At 42.7% G+C, this 15,604-nt stretch overlaps 1 protein-coding gene across 6 annotated transcripts in view; it reads left to right on the forward strand.

The window, feature by feature from the left end:
* tnikb (TRAF2 and NCK interacting kinase b) overlaps positions 1-15,604 on the forward strand; it is a 78,061-nt gene that overhangs the window by 12,792 nt on the left and 49,665 nt on the right. For all 6 annotated transcript variants that reach the window (XM_063206627.1, XM_063206628.1, XM_063206630.1 and 3 more), the window contains exons 3-4: positions 14,817-14,873; positions 15,016-15,141. In XM_063206627.1, the coding sequence (XP_063062697.1) occupies positions 14,817-14,873; positions 15,016-15,141 (183 nt within the window). The remainder of the gene's footprint in view (positions 1-14,816; positions 14,874-15,015; positions 15,142-15,604) is intronic.

Consider the following 15,604-nt stretch of genomic DNA (forward strand, 5'->3'; position numbering starts at 1 on the left):
GCCATGAAGAAATTAAGCATGAGGCCTCTGCCCTGGTTCACCAAGTTACCTTATGGCAGTGGTTCTCAAACTTTTTCCATCATTCCCCCCTTCAGAGGGTCTGAATGCTTCCGAGCCCCCCCTAAGCAACAGCAGTACTCGCGCAGACTGATTTTGCAATCGCTGCGCAGAATCAAAGGAAAGGTGACTGGTAAGGTTAAACAAAGAGGGACTGAAGTCGAATGCAGATGTGTGTTCATTTCTATGCTATTCAAATTCATTAATAATATAATGTTGGTGAGGGCTTTAAACTTATTCACTTATTGGCGAGACGGGAAATAATTCCCTTGGGAGACAAAAAAATCAGATGTCACACGCCCCCCCTGAGATGCCTCCGCGTCCCCCCCAGGGGGGCTTACGCCCCACTTTGAGAAACACTGCCTTAGGGTCTGCTATATTACTACCATGTTACTTCAAGGATGTTTTATTCCTCTAACACAAACCATCTATGCTGTAGCTGGCCGTTTGCCATCACACAAAGCGATCCTAGTCCAAACTGCTCTGTTATTGTCCTCCAATGGTCAAGCAAACCAGCTGCTACAAGAGTAGGTTCATGCCTCTTAACCTTTAAGAGAGTTGTGTTTATGCTTCTCATTTACATAAATGGCATTCATGGGTCAGCAGTTAAGGTGTCAGACTTTTAGCCCAAAAGTTGCCGGTTCGATTCCCGACCTGCCAGGTTGGTGGGAGGAGTTTCTAACCAGAGTTCTCCCCCATCCTCCTCCATGACTGAGGTACCCTACCTAAGCATGGTACCATCCCACCGCACTACTCCCTTTCGAATGTAATTGGGGGCTGGCCCCTTGCATGGGCATAAATGCAATTTTGTTGTGTGCACTTGTGTGCTGTGTCACAATGACAATGGGAGTTTGAGTTTCCCATTTGGGCTTTCACTTTTTTGCTTCACTTACAAGTTACTTTGGATTAAACCACCAGCTGGTAATAATATAATAAGACTGTACAATTACGCGCCTTTTGATCGTGATTACAATCTTTATGTGAATCGATCCCCATGCTCAGATACCAATTTTAAACAATTTATTTGCCTTTTTAATAAAATTTCTGAAGGACGTGCTTTGAAAATTGTCATCATTCATAAAATAATTAAGTTCAAGCAATTAATCTCAAGTCGCCTCTGTGAAAACAAATGGCTCTGAATGGCTGAGCAGTATTGGACACATGAAAAGGTGATAATCAGGTCATGATCAGTATAGTGAATAGCACCTAGCTCTAGTTCTTTTTAAGATGCAGCAATTATGGAAATGAATGAGATGCCAGATGGTGTTACAGAGAAGAACCAGCAAAGAAAGAAAGGATAGCACAACCAAGGATCTTTATGAAGCATAAAAAAAGATGACTTGGTGATTCATGGAAGTATTGCTAGTGCTATTTCTCCTCTTGAATCAGTGAGACTTTTCATGACTCAAGAATGCAAATGTGAGCGTATCCCTGTCTATCTGTCTAACTCTCTTTCCCTTTCTGCTGAAAAGATTAATATTAGCCATGACCAAAGAAGGAGAAAGGAGGCTAATATTTTCTAGCATGTGCATTTGTACCGATGAAGCCTTTGGCTGTGTGTTCTCGATATGGCAGCTGTGTAGTCTGTAGCCTATAATAGGCTATTCTCCTCTGCTCTGCTCTGTTCTACTGTGCTGGAGTCGGTATGGAGGATGGGGAAGAGGGCCGTGCAGCTGAGAGGAGCGGTGGCTGGCTGGCTGACTGGCTGACTGACAGTGTGTGCTTCTGTGGTTAATAATAAAGCCCATCTTCTCTCCGCTTCTCAAACTGGCTTGTTAAACAGAATGGATTGGTGTGGCTGACCCAGCTTCCGTGGGCTTGCTGTGGTCTTGCATAACGAGAGAGCCTGTCCACTCAATGCCTTCCCCCTACACGCCCCCCCCACCACCCCACCCCCCTCTCTCTCTCTCTCTCTCTCGTGCTTGTCGCTTTAAACGTCTGCGGGACTCCCAGGCTGCAGTGGAACTAGGTTAATCTGAGCAGAGCTATTTGATACTGCACTTGTATAGAAAATGTCCCCGGCTCTCTCTCTCTCTCTGTCTCTCTCTCTATCGCTCTGTTAGGGCTGTAACGATATTGTATCGAACTGAGAAATCTTGATACGCAGAGCCACAAACCTGTATCCTACAAGGAGGCAGAATCATGACACACCCTTTCAAAGTTCTGTTACCCTTCAGTCCAGAAAACTACTGTACCACATGATGTGAGGGGATATGTGCTTCCAAGCTTCAAGTCGTCATCATTATTATTTTAAAACTTCTTTTTATTTTAGTAGCCTGTTGTAACCTATTCTACATAAAACCTGTGTAGTTATTTTATTTGTAATGTTGGCAAAAGTGGGAAAAAAAGCTAATTAATTCATTTTAAAAAAACATTAGAAAGAAATCGTTGGGTGTATTGAATCGTGGGTCAAAAATTGTGATACGTACCAAATTGTGAGTTGGGTGTAGGCCTATACTTCGTTTCCATCCGTTCCTCTTCATCACTATTGAATAGGAAGTGTGCGCCGGTTTGAGAATATCTGCCATTCAGCTTGACTTTGTGCAGGGGGAGAATGTTTGAAGCACAGACTATAAATGACAAATTATTGGTTGAGTATCCAATGTGCATAATATGTGCAAAATAGTGTAATATATGTGGGCATCATGTGCTGGGGGCTGTGGCAGTATTTTGTATTTTGTGTAATTTTGAATTTTGTTTTGTGTTATTTTGTGGTACCTTTAGTACTGTGCGCATAACCAGTGTATGGTGTCGGATGTTGGTCGGACAAATCATCCAATTAAAGGGGTATGCCACTATTTTGGGGCTTAATAGGACCTACAGTTAAAGTCGTTGGCCAGGGTTTATAAAGGTGGTAAAGTGTCTTATTTTTCATGTAAGCCGTTGTCTGGCTTTAAGACAAGTTAAAAGAGGGAGAATGTCGCTAAGCTAGTGCCGTGTAGCACGACATAGCGAGGCCTATTTGAAACCTGTTGTGGTTTGTGCTCGAGAGAGAGAGCAGGAGAAGCATCTGTAACAGGTATAAAGCTGTGTGCTGAGTGTGCATTTAGTAAGTCCTGCGGTTTACTTTATGTAAGAGAGTGGAAGAAGTGAGACGTGTCAATGTGTATAATTCTGCGGTACCTGATTTCGTGTTTGTTTCAGTTTCGTTATTTTTCTTTTGGTTGCCCTCATGCACTGTTTATTTTGTAAATAAATTGCGCAAACAGGACGAAGCATCTTTCTCACAGTGTCCATTTCCTATTTGGGAAAGGCATAGAGAGTCTCTATTAACATGATCATTTTGATTAATATTGTTATGACAATTCATTGCACTATGTGGTAGTCAGTGGTCAAAAGGACAGAAGCTGTGGTTCCCATCCTTTTTTGGCCTGTGACCTCATTTAAACATCACACATTGCTGACAGACTTTTGACCAAGAAAGCACTGGATTAGATGTGCAGCAGAGCTTCCATTTAAACACAAAAATGATGATTGTCACATTTAACAGAGAAAATCGAGTTGAAATTGCATCTCTAGCAATTACTTTTGCGGTCACAACTAGCCTAGTGCAGGGATTTTTAACGGGGTCAGCTCTATGTTCCCACGGCCCATTGGTCCCACAGCCCATTGGTCCCACATTGCTAAGACTTTTGCGTTTTTTCAAAATTAGGCCCAATGGTCCCACAGCCCATTGGTCCCACATCACTAAGATTTTTTAATTTATTTTTAGGTCCGTTGGTCCCACAGCCCATTGGTCCCACATCACAAACACTTCAATGGGCTGTGGGACCAATGGGCCTAAAAATTAAAGTAAAAGCAATGTGGGACCAATGGACTGTGGGACCAATGGGCTGTGGGACCAATGGGCCTACAAAATGAAAAAAAAAAGTCTTAATGACGTGGGACCAATGGGCTGTGGAACCAGTGGGCCGTGGGAACATAGGTACGCTCCCTTCTTAACCATAGGAACCAAAGCTGGGCCCTGCTCTGAAACTTGAGGGCTGCGAAAAAGTTTCAATCTCGCACCGGAGGGCCGCGTGGGCCGTGCAAGATGCTGAAGACAGCGTGCGTCTTTTTAATCTAGCGCAGTTCTGCGGCTTAAATGACCACGCACCGCCGCTTTTTTATAGTGGAAGACGCAACGTCAAAGACAAGACGGCAATACACTCAACAGTACACGAATGGTGAATGAGAAATTACCAACCAGTGTGAAGTGTAATTTGCAACGTCTTCTCTCCTCACATTCAGTAACTTACAAAATAAGCGATTGAAACGTTACTCAAAATGATTCTGTTTACTGACAAAGCAAACCCGTTATCATTGTGTACCTCAAAATACATTTATTTAAAGAATTTTGCATGATATTAGGCTACAAAGCTTTCCGTTTTTGACACCCTGCATAAGGCTGAGGAATTTCTGTTCTGGTGTCGCATCTGCATATCACTAAGTAAAACCGTCTTGAATCAGCAGATTCATCATCGCAAACAGAGCTGTCACAAATGTCAGAAAGCATTAAAATGCATGAATGACTCTTAGGCAGCGGGCCAAGAATCATAGCTCATCTAGAAAATGAGTTTCGTTGTATCCGTTTAGTGGCAACTTAAAAACATGTTTTCTTGATCAATTTGGGGGTGCTGAATCCAAATCTGCCTGTTGCCACGCCATCAACCTGCACGTTTGGCCACCACAAGGGGCGCTATATTCATTTTTGCTTATTTATGGGTAGAAACAATGTATTCTTTCCTGTTCAGTTATAACATTTTACAGATTGCTTTGTAAAAACAATTTCCATGAAACTGAAGACTTTGTGTTTTTGTGTGTGTGTGGGGGGGGGGGGGGGGGGGTGCAGGGGGCTAGTTCAAACTGACTTAAAATGCTGGTTTTGGACCGTTTCTTTACTTCAAGCCATGTTTTTCTCTAAACATGACAGCTAATTGGTTGAATTATCGAACAACATACATATACATTACAATCTAGACTCAAGATGGAAGAAAATACCAAAATATGACACATAGGCTGCGGACCAGAAATCATAGCTCATCTGGAAAATGAGTTTTGTTGTCACCTCTTAGTAGCAACTTAAAAATATGTGCACTTGGTCAATTTGGGGGTGCTGAATACAAATCTGTCTGTTGCCAGGGCATAAACCTGCTCCCTTGACCACCACAGGGGGCGCTACTTCGGTTTTTCCTTATTTATATACAGGTAAGTGCACAGAAAAGTGCACGTATAGATTTGGCACAAATGTTCATTAGTGTGCACTCTTTAAAAAAATGCCCTTGGCCGCGCAGAAAATCCAAGCTGGCGGCCATATTTTAAGATGGCCACCCTCTGCACTTAGAGGCTCAATTCGAAACGGGAGGCAGTGACTCGATGACTCTCCTCCTACATAAACAGGTCACTGATCAGATAGGTGAAGTTAGCTGATGAGGCAGCCGTTACGAACGGCACTAACGAGTGCGCTGCCTTGCGCATTTGACGTTACGGCGATTCTATGGCGGGAGTTACGTTCATCACGTTAGCGCTTAGCTTACGCATGCTATTTGAACGGTGAATGATCGTCAGACGGCGGAATCGTACAATAGGCTATAAATAGATCTAGCGACAGCATATTTAGATACTACAATGTTAACATACTGTATATCATTGACTGGACAGAATAAACCTTCTCCACGCACTGCTTCTCTTTTTAACATGTAGGCCTATTACACTGTGCAGAATGAAACTTCTTCACACACTGCTTCTCTTTTTCTCTATTGTATTTAACAACAGTGTTAATTTTGTCAGTTTTTTAAAATTAGTCTTGGTCTTAGTCACAATGACGAAAATCAATTTTAGTTTTAGTCATATTTTAGTCATTGCCTTCTCAATTTAGTCTTAGTCTTAGTCTAAATGACGAAAATCAAAAAAGGGCTTTGACGAAATATTTTAGTCGTAGTCATGGTTGACGAAATTAACACTGGTTGGCATATGCTTCAAAACCCACAGGCACTCTGCTTGATTTGTTGCCTATTATGTAGTTTGTTGTTGCATATTATGTAGTGTGTTGTATCAGTGCTGCTGCTGTTGGAGGGATGTCTTCACATGGCCTTTCTGCAAAATAGTTAATGGCTCGCATCACTCATACAATCTGCAGTGCTGAATCTCTCATTCCACTACTTTCCTTTATCATTGGTTTTGAAGGCTGTGACCATGTCACAGCATGTAAAAGCATGGCAGAACAGCATGTATTAGGCCTTCTCTTGTCCAATTGTGTTGTAAAGTTTGTGGATGACAATGAATTGAAGACTCTGGGTTTGGCCACACATCAGCCTTAAATGTTGCACATCTAGACTTGAGTGGAGAAAATTGCCATTGGTATAATTTGGCAGGGAAAAGTAAGAAGAGGTCACACCATGCATTCACTTTCTTTTATTATTACACAGACGTGGTTCGGCGATCTGCCTTACCATAATTTGGCATGGGAAAAGATGTGGCTATTGGCTTCCTCCTAGGACCATGTAGGCCTATCTCATTCAGAGAGAGTTTTGGTTGTACCAAGTCTGATGCAGACGTCAAAAGATATACAGCTCCCAACTTACTCAGGAAAATCTCAACATCATCAAAGTTGACTTGGTCAAAGATATCAAACACAATCAATTCTATCGGAGATGTAGGGTCTCGTGTTTCCAGCACAGCATCATGCCAATCATTCTAATGTCCTTACCTACTGTACAACTTGACCAAAATGGAAGGACTGTAAATGCTGTGTAGTTAACAAGAAAATAACTGTGGGTTCCCCCAACTTGTCAACTTGGATAACAACACCTTTGCCAATTTCCGCAGTGGAATTTAAAAGCCACCAATGCATCAAAGCATCAATGAGTAGTCAGTACACTCCACTTGACTTGTCAGAGGATGGGAAATGAGGCTGTTCAAAGTTTTTTGGAATATATCTGCTGATGAGGCCAAGACTAGTTAGAAAATCCAGCTGACTGGGGATAGGAAACTAATTGAAAGTGTTCTGGGTAATTGGGTCTCCCATTACAGAGAGTAGAGAATGACGGGTGTAAATGCTACATGTCTTATTTGTCCACTGTCCAGCCTTACACAGTTCTTTTCGAGATTTTGTTATAGGACTACACTTCTAATATTTATGTTGTTTTGCTTTAAAAATGCCATCGTGCAAAAATAGCAGATCTTTTGGTTCAGACTGTATGATAGGATAGTGATCAAACAGATCTTTTTTTTCTTAAAATAATTGTAATGCAAATCAGTTAATATGCTAAGGAGTCATTGGTGGAAGGTGGCCATCTTGGAATTCCCTGAGGCCAGCACCCTTTTTTCAAAGAGTGGATTCTGATGAACATTTTGTGCCAAATTGCATGCTTGTATCATTAAGTGAACTATTCCAGGCCTTTTTTACAAGTGGAGAGGGTGGCCATGTTGAAAAATTGTGACCACCTTGGATGTATATTTTTATATTTGCATAATTATCATAATTATACATCATAATAATACTATACAACGAATAATAGAGTCTTACTTAAAATGTTGAGAATTTTGTCTTTTTCAATTTTGTGAAAACCTTTGGCCAATAATTGGCAATTAGGCCTACTGTATTCTACATTGTGTCTATCAGTCTTGAGTGAAAGAGACATGCAAAGGCAAAAGACAGTAACTAAGTTGTGATTATGTGTTTTGTGTTCATAATTACAATCAGCCATTATCTGCTAATTATTATTCATGTCAGGCAATGAATGTTGAATTAACAATTAACGGTTACCTGTGGTACGTTTGTCACCACACAATTTCCTTATTCTACAAGACATCAACAAACCATTCACAACGTAGGCCATGTTTAATAGAATCTACACATCAACTTCACCACTTTTTCCTATATGGAATTAACAGTAGCTGCAGTGCATTTCAAGCAGTTCAATCGCCTACCAAATGGTGGCGCTATGCTTGACTGCCATTTCACTCATAGGCCATGTTTAATAGAATCTACATATCAACTTCACCACTTTTTCCTATATGGAATTAACAGTAGCTGCAGTGCATTTCAAGCAGTTCAATTACCTACCACATGGTGGCGCTATGCCTGACTGCCATTACACCCATAAAGAAATATTGATAGGCATAATACACACTTATATGTGAAGTTTTGCTCTTGTGGATCACTTCAAATTTATTTGGTGCCCCTATCTTGTTGAAGAGGTCAATTTTAATTACATTCCTACATTACCAAAAATCGCTATTTCAACCTTTGTTTTTCATATGAATGTGCAACTTTTGACGATGGCAACACTTAGAATATTGATTTATGCACTCTGATGGATACATATGAGCAAAAACCAAGTTGCCACCTGATCACTCCGACGAACTTGCAAGATAGGATTTCTGGCCCGCTGCCTATCTGGCCTGATGCCTTGAGTGGATTGGGTTTATCATTGAATATAGAAGAGTGAGCTCAATTAATACAGTTTTTCCATTGCAAAATGCATTAATAGGCTTAGCGTACTACATTAATAGCCTGCTTTTTTCAAATCAGAATTTATTGATAAAAAAATATTATATAATAATAATTGTATATATATGTATATGTGACGGAGGTCATCTTGCACCTGTTCACCCCCCTCGGGGATCGAACGTGCGACCTCGTCAACTACAACGGTCCGGCAATGGGAGACACAGTACGATACCGCTGGGCCAAGAGACTAGTCCTCTGCCCAACGTCACGAGACTGTATGAGGCTATCGGAAGGAGGTTTCTCCAATGTTCCACGCCAACTCTGCTAGTTAGCCTCCGTTACACTCTCCCCCTTAGACCTCACTCCCAATCCGGGTCACGGCACCACTGTGACGGAGGTCATCTTGCACCTGTTCACCCCCCTCGGGGATCGAACGTGCGACCTCGTCAACTACAAAGGTCTGGCAATGGGAGGCACAGTACGATACCGCTGGGCCAAGAGACTAGACTCTTGGCCCAACGGCACGAGACTGTATGAGGCTATCGGAGGGAGGTTTCACCAACGTTCCACACCAGCTGGCCAAAATTCTTTTTAGCTGGCGGGTTAGTTTAGCCCTCATCCCTGTAAATTGCTACAACAGGCACCAGACTGGCCCACCAACCAAAACAAAAAGGTTGCTCTCCCTCTGTTTGCGTCAGACATTAGCAGGTTGGTAGAGATGGTGGAATGGCTACGGCTTATGAAAATAGTCACCGGTTATTTCATTGACTAAGCATTGGCAACTGCAGAGCAGAGACAATTTGAACCATGACAATATGCCATCAGCTATCTGAACTGAGCAATTCCAGACTAATATTTGTATCTTTTAGTCTGGCTCTCCGGGCTAGGCCACAGCCTGACTTTGGCAACTCCAGGTGTGTCCGATGTTTTCATGCGTTTTTACATTACACAGCTGCATAACACCTTGGCCCACCATGACCAAAATCTTTTCCATGTCCAAATTCATTTTGTATACCATTTCAGTAGTCGACACCTAATTCTGATATGTCATCTAGTGATTGGATTGTCAGGGGTTTGGAAATGTGTGCCGGGTGAGTCCCCAAGTGGTGCTATGCTCCGATCTCTTCCTCTCTCTGGCACCTTGAAGACATGGAGAGCCCAGTACAGCATGTAGAAATCAATTCTAGGTCAGAGTGTGCAGAATCTCATGTAGACACATGTCTCAGAGCTCATATTTAGCCCTTTTATGAGAGCAGGGCGAAGGAGGGAAAAAACTGAGAAAGAGAAGAAACAGCGAAATAGGCCTAGATGGAGGTTTATGTGAATTTTGCTGTTGATTCACAAATGATTGTATATTAGAAGCTCTTTCTCTCTTATGGCATTGTTTGAAACCAGATAAACTACAGAACATCTGTACACTGATCTGAAATTCATGCTGATCTGAAATACGTTTTGTAAGAAACATTTACTTGTGTTTAAACAACCTTTGAAATTAAATTGTGGCTTCTGACTTTTACACAGGTGAAAATACTTCATTGTTTTGAAGCCTTAAAATCACAGTCATGTACAACATTGATTTTAGAATGGGAATCTTTATGTTAAACCCAGTCAGAGGACATGGCCCCTTTTATAAAATAGCTGTTACCAGAATGGCAATGACCAAGTCGTAATGTATTACTAAAGGCCCTGTGCACTGCCATAGTGTAGTACTCTACTACGGTAAAGTTTTTTTCAGTGCCTATTACAGACTTCCACTGGTGGAATGGGGCTACGGAATTTACATTTACATGAAAGGAAAGCCAAACAATGCAAAGATGTGCCACAAGCCGCAAAGGTGCTTGAAACACATTACTCAACTAAGCCTCTTATTGGAGTGGAGTAACAGTAACAGGTGACTCCACCGGAGATTCTTTAAGTATATAGAGATATGCCAATGTAATAGGTTGCTATGGGCACCTAACATGACCAGGTTCCGGTCTGCCTAAAGGGGCGTGTCATAATACTCCTAGCATTGAATAGAACAGTCCTTAGGTCTGCCTAAAGGGGGACTCCCCCCCCTCCCCCTTGCAATAATAGAACCCGGGAACAGTGGGCCAATGGAACCTCTCCCTCTCTCTACTCTCTCTGAGTCCACTCTCAGACAGAGAGATGGAGAACAGAGCAGCAGAATTATTTCCAAGCAAGAATCCAAGGCTCAATGGTTAGAGCGCTGGCAGCCATGGGGAAGCCATGGCTCAATGATTAGTGCACTGAGGGTTGCAGGTTCTAATCCCACCCTTACCAGCACCTTCATCCAAGTGAAATGGCCCAAAAAGTGTGTCATTGCATTGCATGCATTGAGTGGGGGCCCTTTCAGATGACTTTGTCCTGGGCCTGGCCAAGGCTTTCAACGGCCCTGGTCGTCCGTGTGATGCAGATGTTGGATTGTAACTCTGTAAAAAACACACTCATCCACAGTCTGACAGTGTTTTAACCCCTTAGCGCAGAGCCTCTGTTATAGCCTTATTATCAGCAAAATGGTAATGATCAAGTCTTAATTGGTTACTTAAGACTCTCTACATTGTCACAGCAACGTTGTTATGATGTAGTTGAGTGTTTTCAGCAACTAGCGAAGAGGCCTGTCGATGGGCCCATCTGCAGTAAGAGGCTACATCCTTGAAATGTGGATGGATGGATGGGTGTGGGATTTGTGTGAGCAGGCTATCTGTCCTCGGTGTCCTATGCTGTGCTGAAGTGGAGATCCTAGCACAGTGTTTCCCAACCAGGGGTACGTGTACCACTGGGGGTACGCAAGCACACTGCAGGGGGTACTTGGATAAATATAATTTTAACAAATGTATGGGGCTTAGTTACATTGGGACAGAGAAAGTGATATAGAACTTGACTTGGGGGGTACTCATGGCACAACGAAAATGCTTAGGGGGTACACAAGACAAAAAAGGTTGGGAAACACTGTCCTAGCAGGTCACAAGCTCACCAGACCTGCAGCAGTCTGTCTGGACAAGTGAGAGAAATGTATGCCGTCCTTCTCCTCTTCCAGCCCTCCTCGTCCTCTTCCTCTTCTCCTTCTCCTCTTCCTCCTCCTCCCCCTTCTCTAACTCTTCTTCTCCTCTTCATCCTCCTTCTTCTCCTCCTCCTCTTCCTCCTCCTCTGACTCTTCCAACTCCTCTTCCAGCCCTTCCTCCTCCTCCTCTTTCTCCTTCTCCCTCTCAACCTCATTCGCCCCTCCTCTTTCTCCTCCTTTTCCTCCTCCTCTTTCTCCTCATCCTCCGTCTCATCCTCATTGTTCCTCCTCCTCTTTCCCCTCCTTTTCTCCTCCTCTTTCTCTTCCTCCTCCTCCTCCTCTTCCTTTTTCTCCTCCTCCTCTTTCTCCTTTCTCCTTCTCTCCCTCTTTCTCTTCCTCCTCGTCTTTCCCTTCCTCCTCCTCCTCCTCTTCCTCCTCCTCCTCTTCCTCCTCCTCCTCCTCTTCCTTTTTCTCCTCCTCCTCTTTCTCCTTTCTCCTTCTCTCCCTCTTTCTCTTCCTCCTCCTCCTCCTCTTCCTTTTTCTCCTCCTCCTCTTTCTCCTTTCTCCTTCTCTCCCTCTTCCTCCTCCTCTTTCCCCTCCTCCTCCTCCTCCTCTTCCTCCTCCTCCTCCTCCTCTTTCTCCTCCTCCTCCTCCTCTTCCTCCTCTTCCTCCTCCTCCTCCTCTTCCTCTTCCACCTTATTGCTCCCGTGCCCGTCCGCCTCGCAGGGCTGCCAGTCTTGTTGCTAGGCTACAGTGGGAAGTACTATGTGTATGTGTGGTTATGGTTGTGGATGTGGGCGTGGATGTGTGGTGCTGTTATTGCTCTTATTGCACTCTACGCTGGTAGATTAATTGTGACTATTTTCCTCATAGTCATGTGAAAATAGCTTTAATAGCATGATAAGTCAAGTCAGACATACTGTAGGTACACAGAAACACACACACGCACACACACACACACACACACACACACACACACACACACACACACACACACACACACACACACACACACACACACACACACACACACACACACACACACACACACACACACACGTGACTCTGTGACCACTGCCAGACAGCAGGCGATAGAGGAGAGGAGAGGCGGGTACACTCTCCAACGGGCAAACTGATGAAACAGCACAGCAATGGATCCAGATGATTGGCTGAAATATAGTATCACTTTAACCAACAGACTTAGGGAGGCAGTCACATGGCAACGCACACAGAAAACACACACACACGCACACACACACACACACGCACGCACACCGGCATTTGGCCACTGAAAAAAATATGTAAAATAGGAAGACAGACATTCAGGAAAAGAGACTAATGCATTCACTGTACAAACAGACGAACAGAGACACTGACATGAAACCACAAAGGCAAAATTTGTGTTCATCGTATTCATGGTTATGTAGTAGGGCTGCACATTATATCGAAAATGTATCGATATCGCGATATCACAGCTTGCGATATACGTATCGCAAAAGTTGTGCACATATCACAAACAGTTTTAAATTTTTAATCATAGCAAATTTGGTGAGAAGGTTAAAAAATGCATTAAAAATGTTGTCATTTTAAGTTGATGCTGTATATTAGCTAGTTTTTTTCCTAATAAAAATAATGTTGGCAATAAAACATTGCTCTCAGTTGTTTTATACATGATAAAGTGCAGAATGGCAAGTAGAAAGGGGAAAATATATGCATATATTAAATATCGCGATTAATATCGATATCACAGCATACAGTCATGTTATCGTGTAACGCATATTTTTCTAATATCTTGCAGCCCTATTATGTAGTTACAAGCAGCTTTGAAGAACAAGCAGTACACTCACATATCTATGTATGCTGGCACTTTTTTTTGAAAAACAAAGACAAAATCTTCCTATAATTAAAGCGCTGCATGTCCATGAGTTGGTTGTTTTGATTATGTAATGTCATGCTCCTGGGGCAAGTGAGTGAGACGTGAAGTGAGGTGAGAGCAGTCTGTTGACAGTCTGCAGTCCGTAATGGATGTGTCTGGTCCAAGGTACTTGCTGAGCTCATTGTATGTACCTGTGTGTGTGCCTGTGTCTGTGTAGTGAAACATCAGCAGTCATATTATAGTTTGGTCTGGTTTTGTCTTTTTTACCTTTTTTGGGAAAGACGGCTGAGACCGAAATACTGGGGCTTTTTAGGCCTTCAGCTCTAGTAGTAGAGTAGAGTAGAGTAGAGTACAGTAGAGTAGAGTAGAGTAGAGTAGAGTACTTCTATTAATTAAGGGAATTTAAGGTATCTGACAGCTCACATAGATACACAAATTCAAAACATACACAAAGCCTAATACAATTACACAAAGACCTAATATGGAATTTTACCATTTTGCATGCAGTCATGGAATATCATGGAATTTAACATTGTTTCTTACTGGTTATACTATAACGCTTCGCCAGAGACGGTTTGGTTTCATGTGGTAATGTGCAACATTCTAGAATGCAAATGAGCCTACTGAAGCTCTGACTGAAGTCTGGCATACGCTCTGTGTCCGCTGTAGGGGTGATGATAATCTTCAGTTTTCTCACTTTAAAATTTTTTAACGTTATTTCTTTTTACGGAAGTGGTCATGGGAATTGCGTTTTTTGAGTCTGGAAAGTCATGGAAAATCATAGTTGGGTCCCCATATTTATGATATGACGCTTTAACCCACTAAGCCAGTGTTTCCCAACCTTTTTTGTGTCATGTACCCCCTAAGCCTTTTCGTTGTGCCATGAGTACCCCCAAACTCACGTTTTACAGCATCTTCTTTATTGCAGTGTGACTATGCACCATGCATTTGTTAAAATTAAATTTTTCCAAGTACCCCCTGCAGTGTGCTCACGTACCCCTAGTGGTACACGTACCCCTGGTTGGGAAACACTGCACTAAGCCACGGCACCCCCAAATACAATACTTTTCACAAGAAACACATGTATATTTACAACTGTTTTGATAGGGCCACAGATATCAGTGACAAGGTGCAGAATGCAGCCTCCCATTTCCACATTCCTTGCCTTGTTGTTTTTACCTTTGCTGGATCGCATGAGGCAGATGTTCTTGTTTTATTCTTCATCTTCCTATCCAATCAAAACAAGAATCTGGTTATGGAGAAACTGTGTCACCAGAAATAGGAAAAACAAAAGATGTCTAACAAGTCAAGATCATTCACACTGATTTCAGTGCAGTGTGTCACTTGTTCTTGGAATAATTAAAGTGCCAAAATGCATGTATATGTTTTTATGGACGTATGGATGAAAGGAGAAGTTATTTATAAGATCTTCATCTGTTTTCCAGGGCTGCCATGTTAAGACAGGACAGCTTGCGGCCATCAAGGTCATGGACGTCACTGGGGTAAGCCAATCATGGTTTGATTCTCTCTTTCTCTTTTTCTCTTTTTCTCTCTCTCTCTTTCTCTCTCTTCCTCCCTCTCTCTCTCTCTCTCTCAAACACACACTCAGACTTCTGAACGTCCTGTCTTTTCCATCCTCAACAGGATGAGGAGGAGGAGATCAAGGCGGAGATCAACATGCTGAAGAAGTACTCTCACCATCGCAACATAGCTACCTACTACGGTGCCTTCATCAAGAAGAACCCACCAGGGATGGATGACCAGCTCTGGGTATGACTATGACAGAGATTCTTTAAGTATATAGAGATATGCCAATGTAATAGGTTGCTATGGTCACCTAACATGACCAGGTTCTGGTCTGCCTAAAGGGGCGTGTCATAATGCTCCTAGCATTGAATAGAACAGTCCTTAGGTCTGCCTAAAGGGGGATTTCCCCCCCTCCCCCTTGCAATAATAGAACCCGGAAAAAATGGGCCAATGGAACCTCTCTCTCTCTCTACTCTCTCTGACTATGATCTACTTTCTAGGCCAGTGATTCTCAAACTGAGGGCCGGGGCTCACTGTTGGGCCTGCCCTTGAAGGTGTTCCAAGTGGGACTTGAAAGGATTTTCTACAAATCAAAATAATGTTTGTGTGTGTGTTGCCGTTGACTATTTATTTGAGTCGTATTGTTCATTGGGTCAGGTGGTATCCAGAGTCGACATTAGTGAACATTTCAAGTGGGCCCCCATTT

This window comes from Engraulis encrasicolus, chromosome 9, assembly GCF_034702125.1.
Source record: "Engraulis encrasicolus isolate BLACKSEA-1 chromosome 9, IST_EnEncr_1.0, whole genome shotgun sequence".
Lineage (NCBI taxonomy): Eukaryota > Metazoa > Chordata > Actinopteri > Clupeiformes > Engraulidae > Engraulis > Engraulis encrasicolus.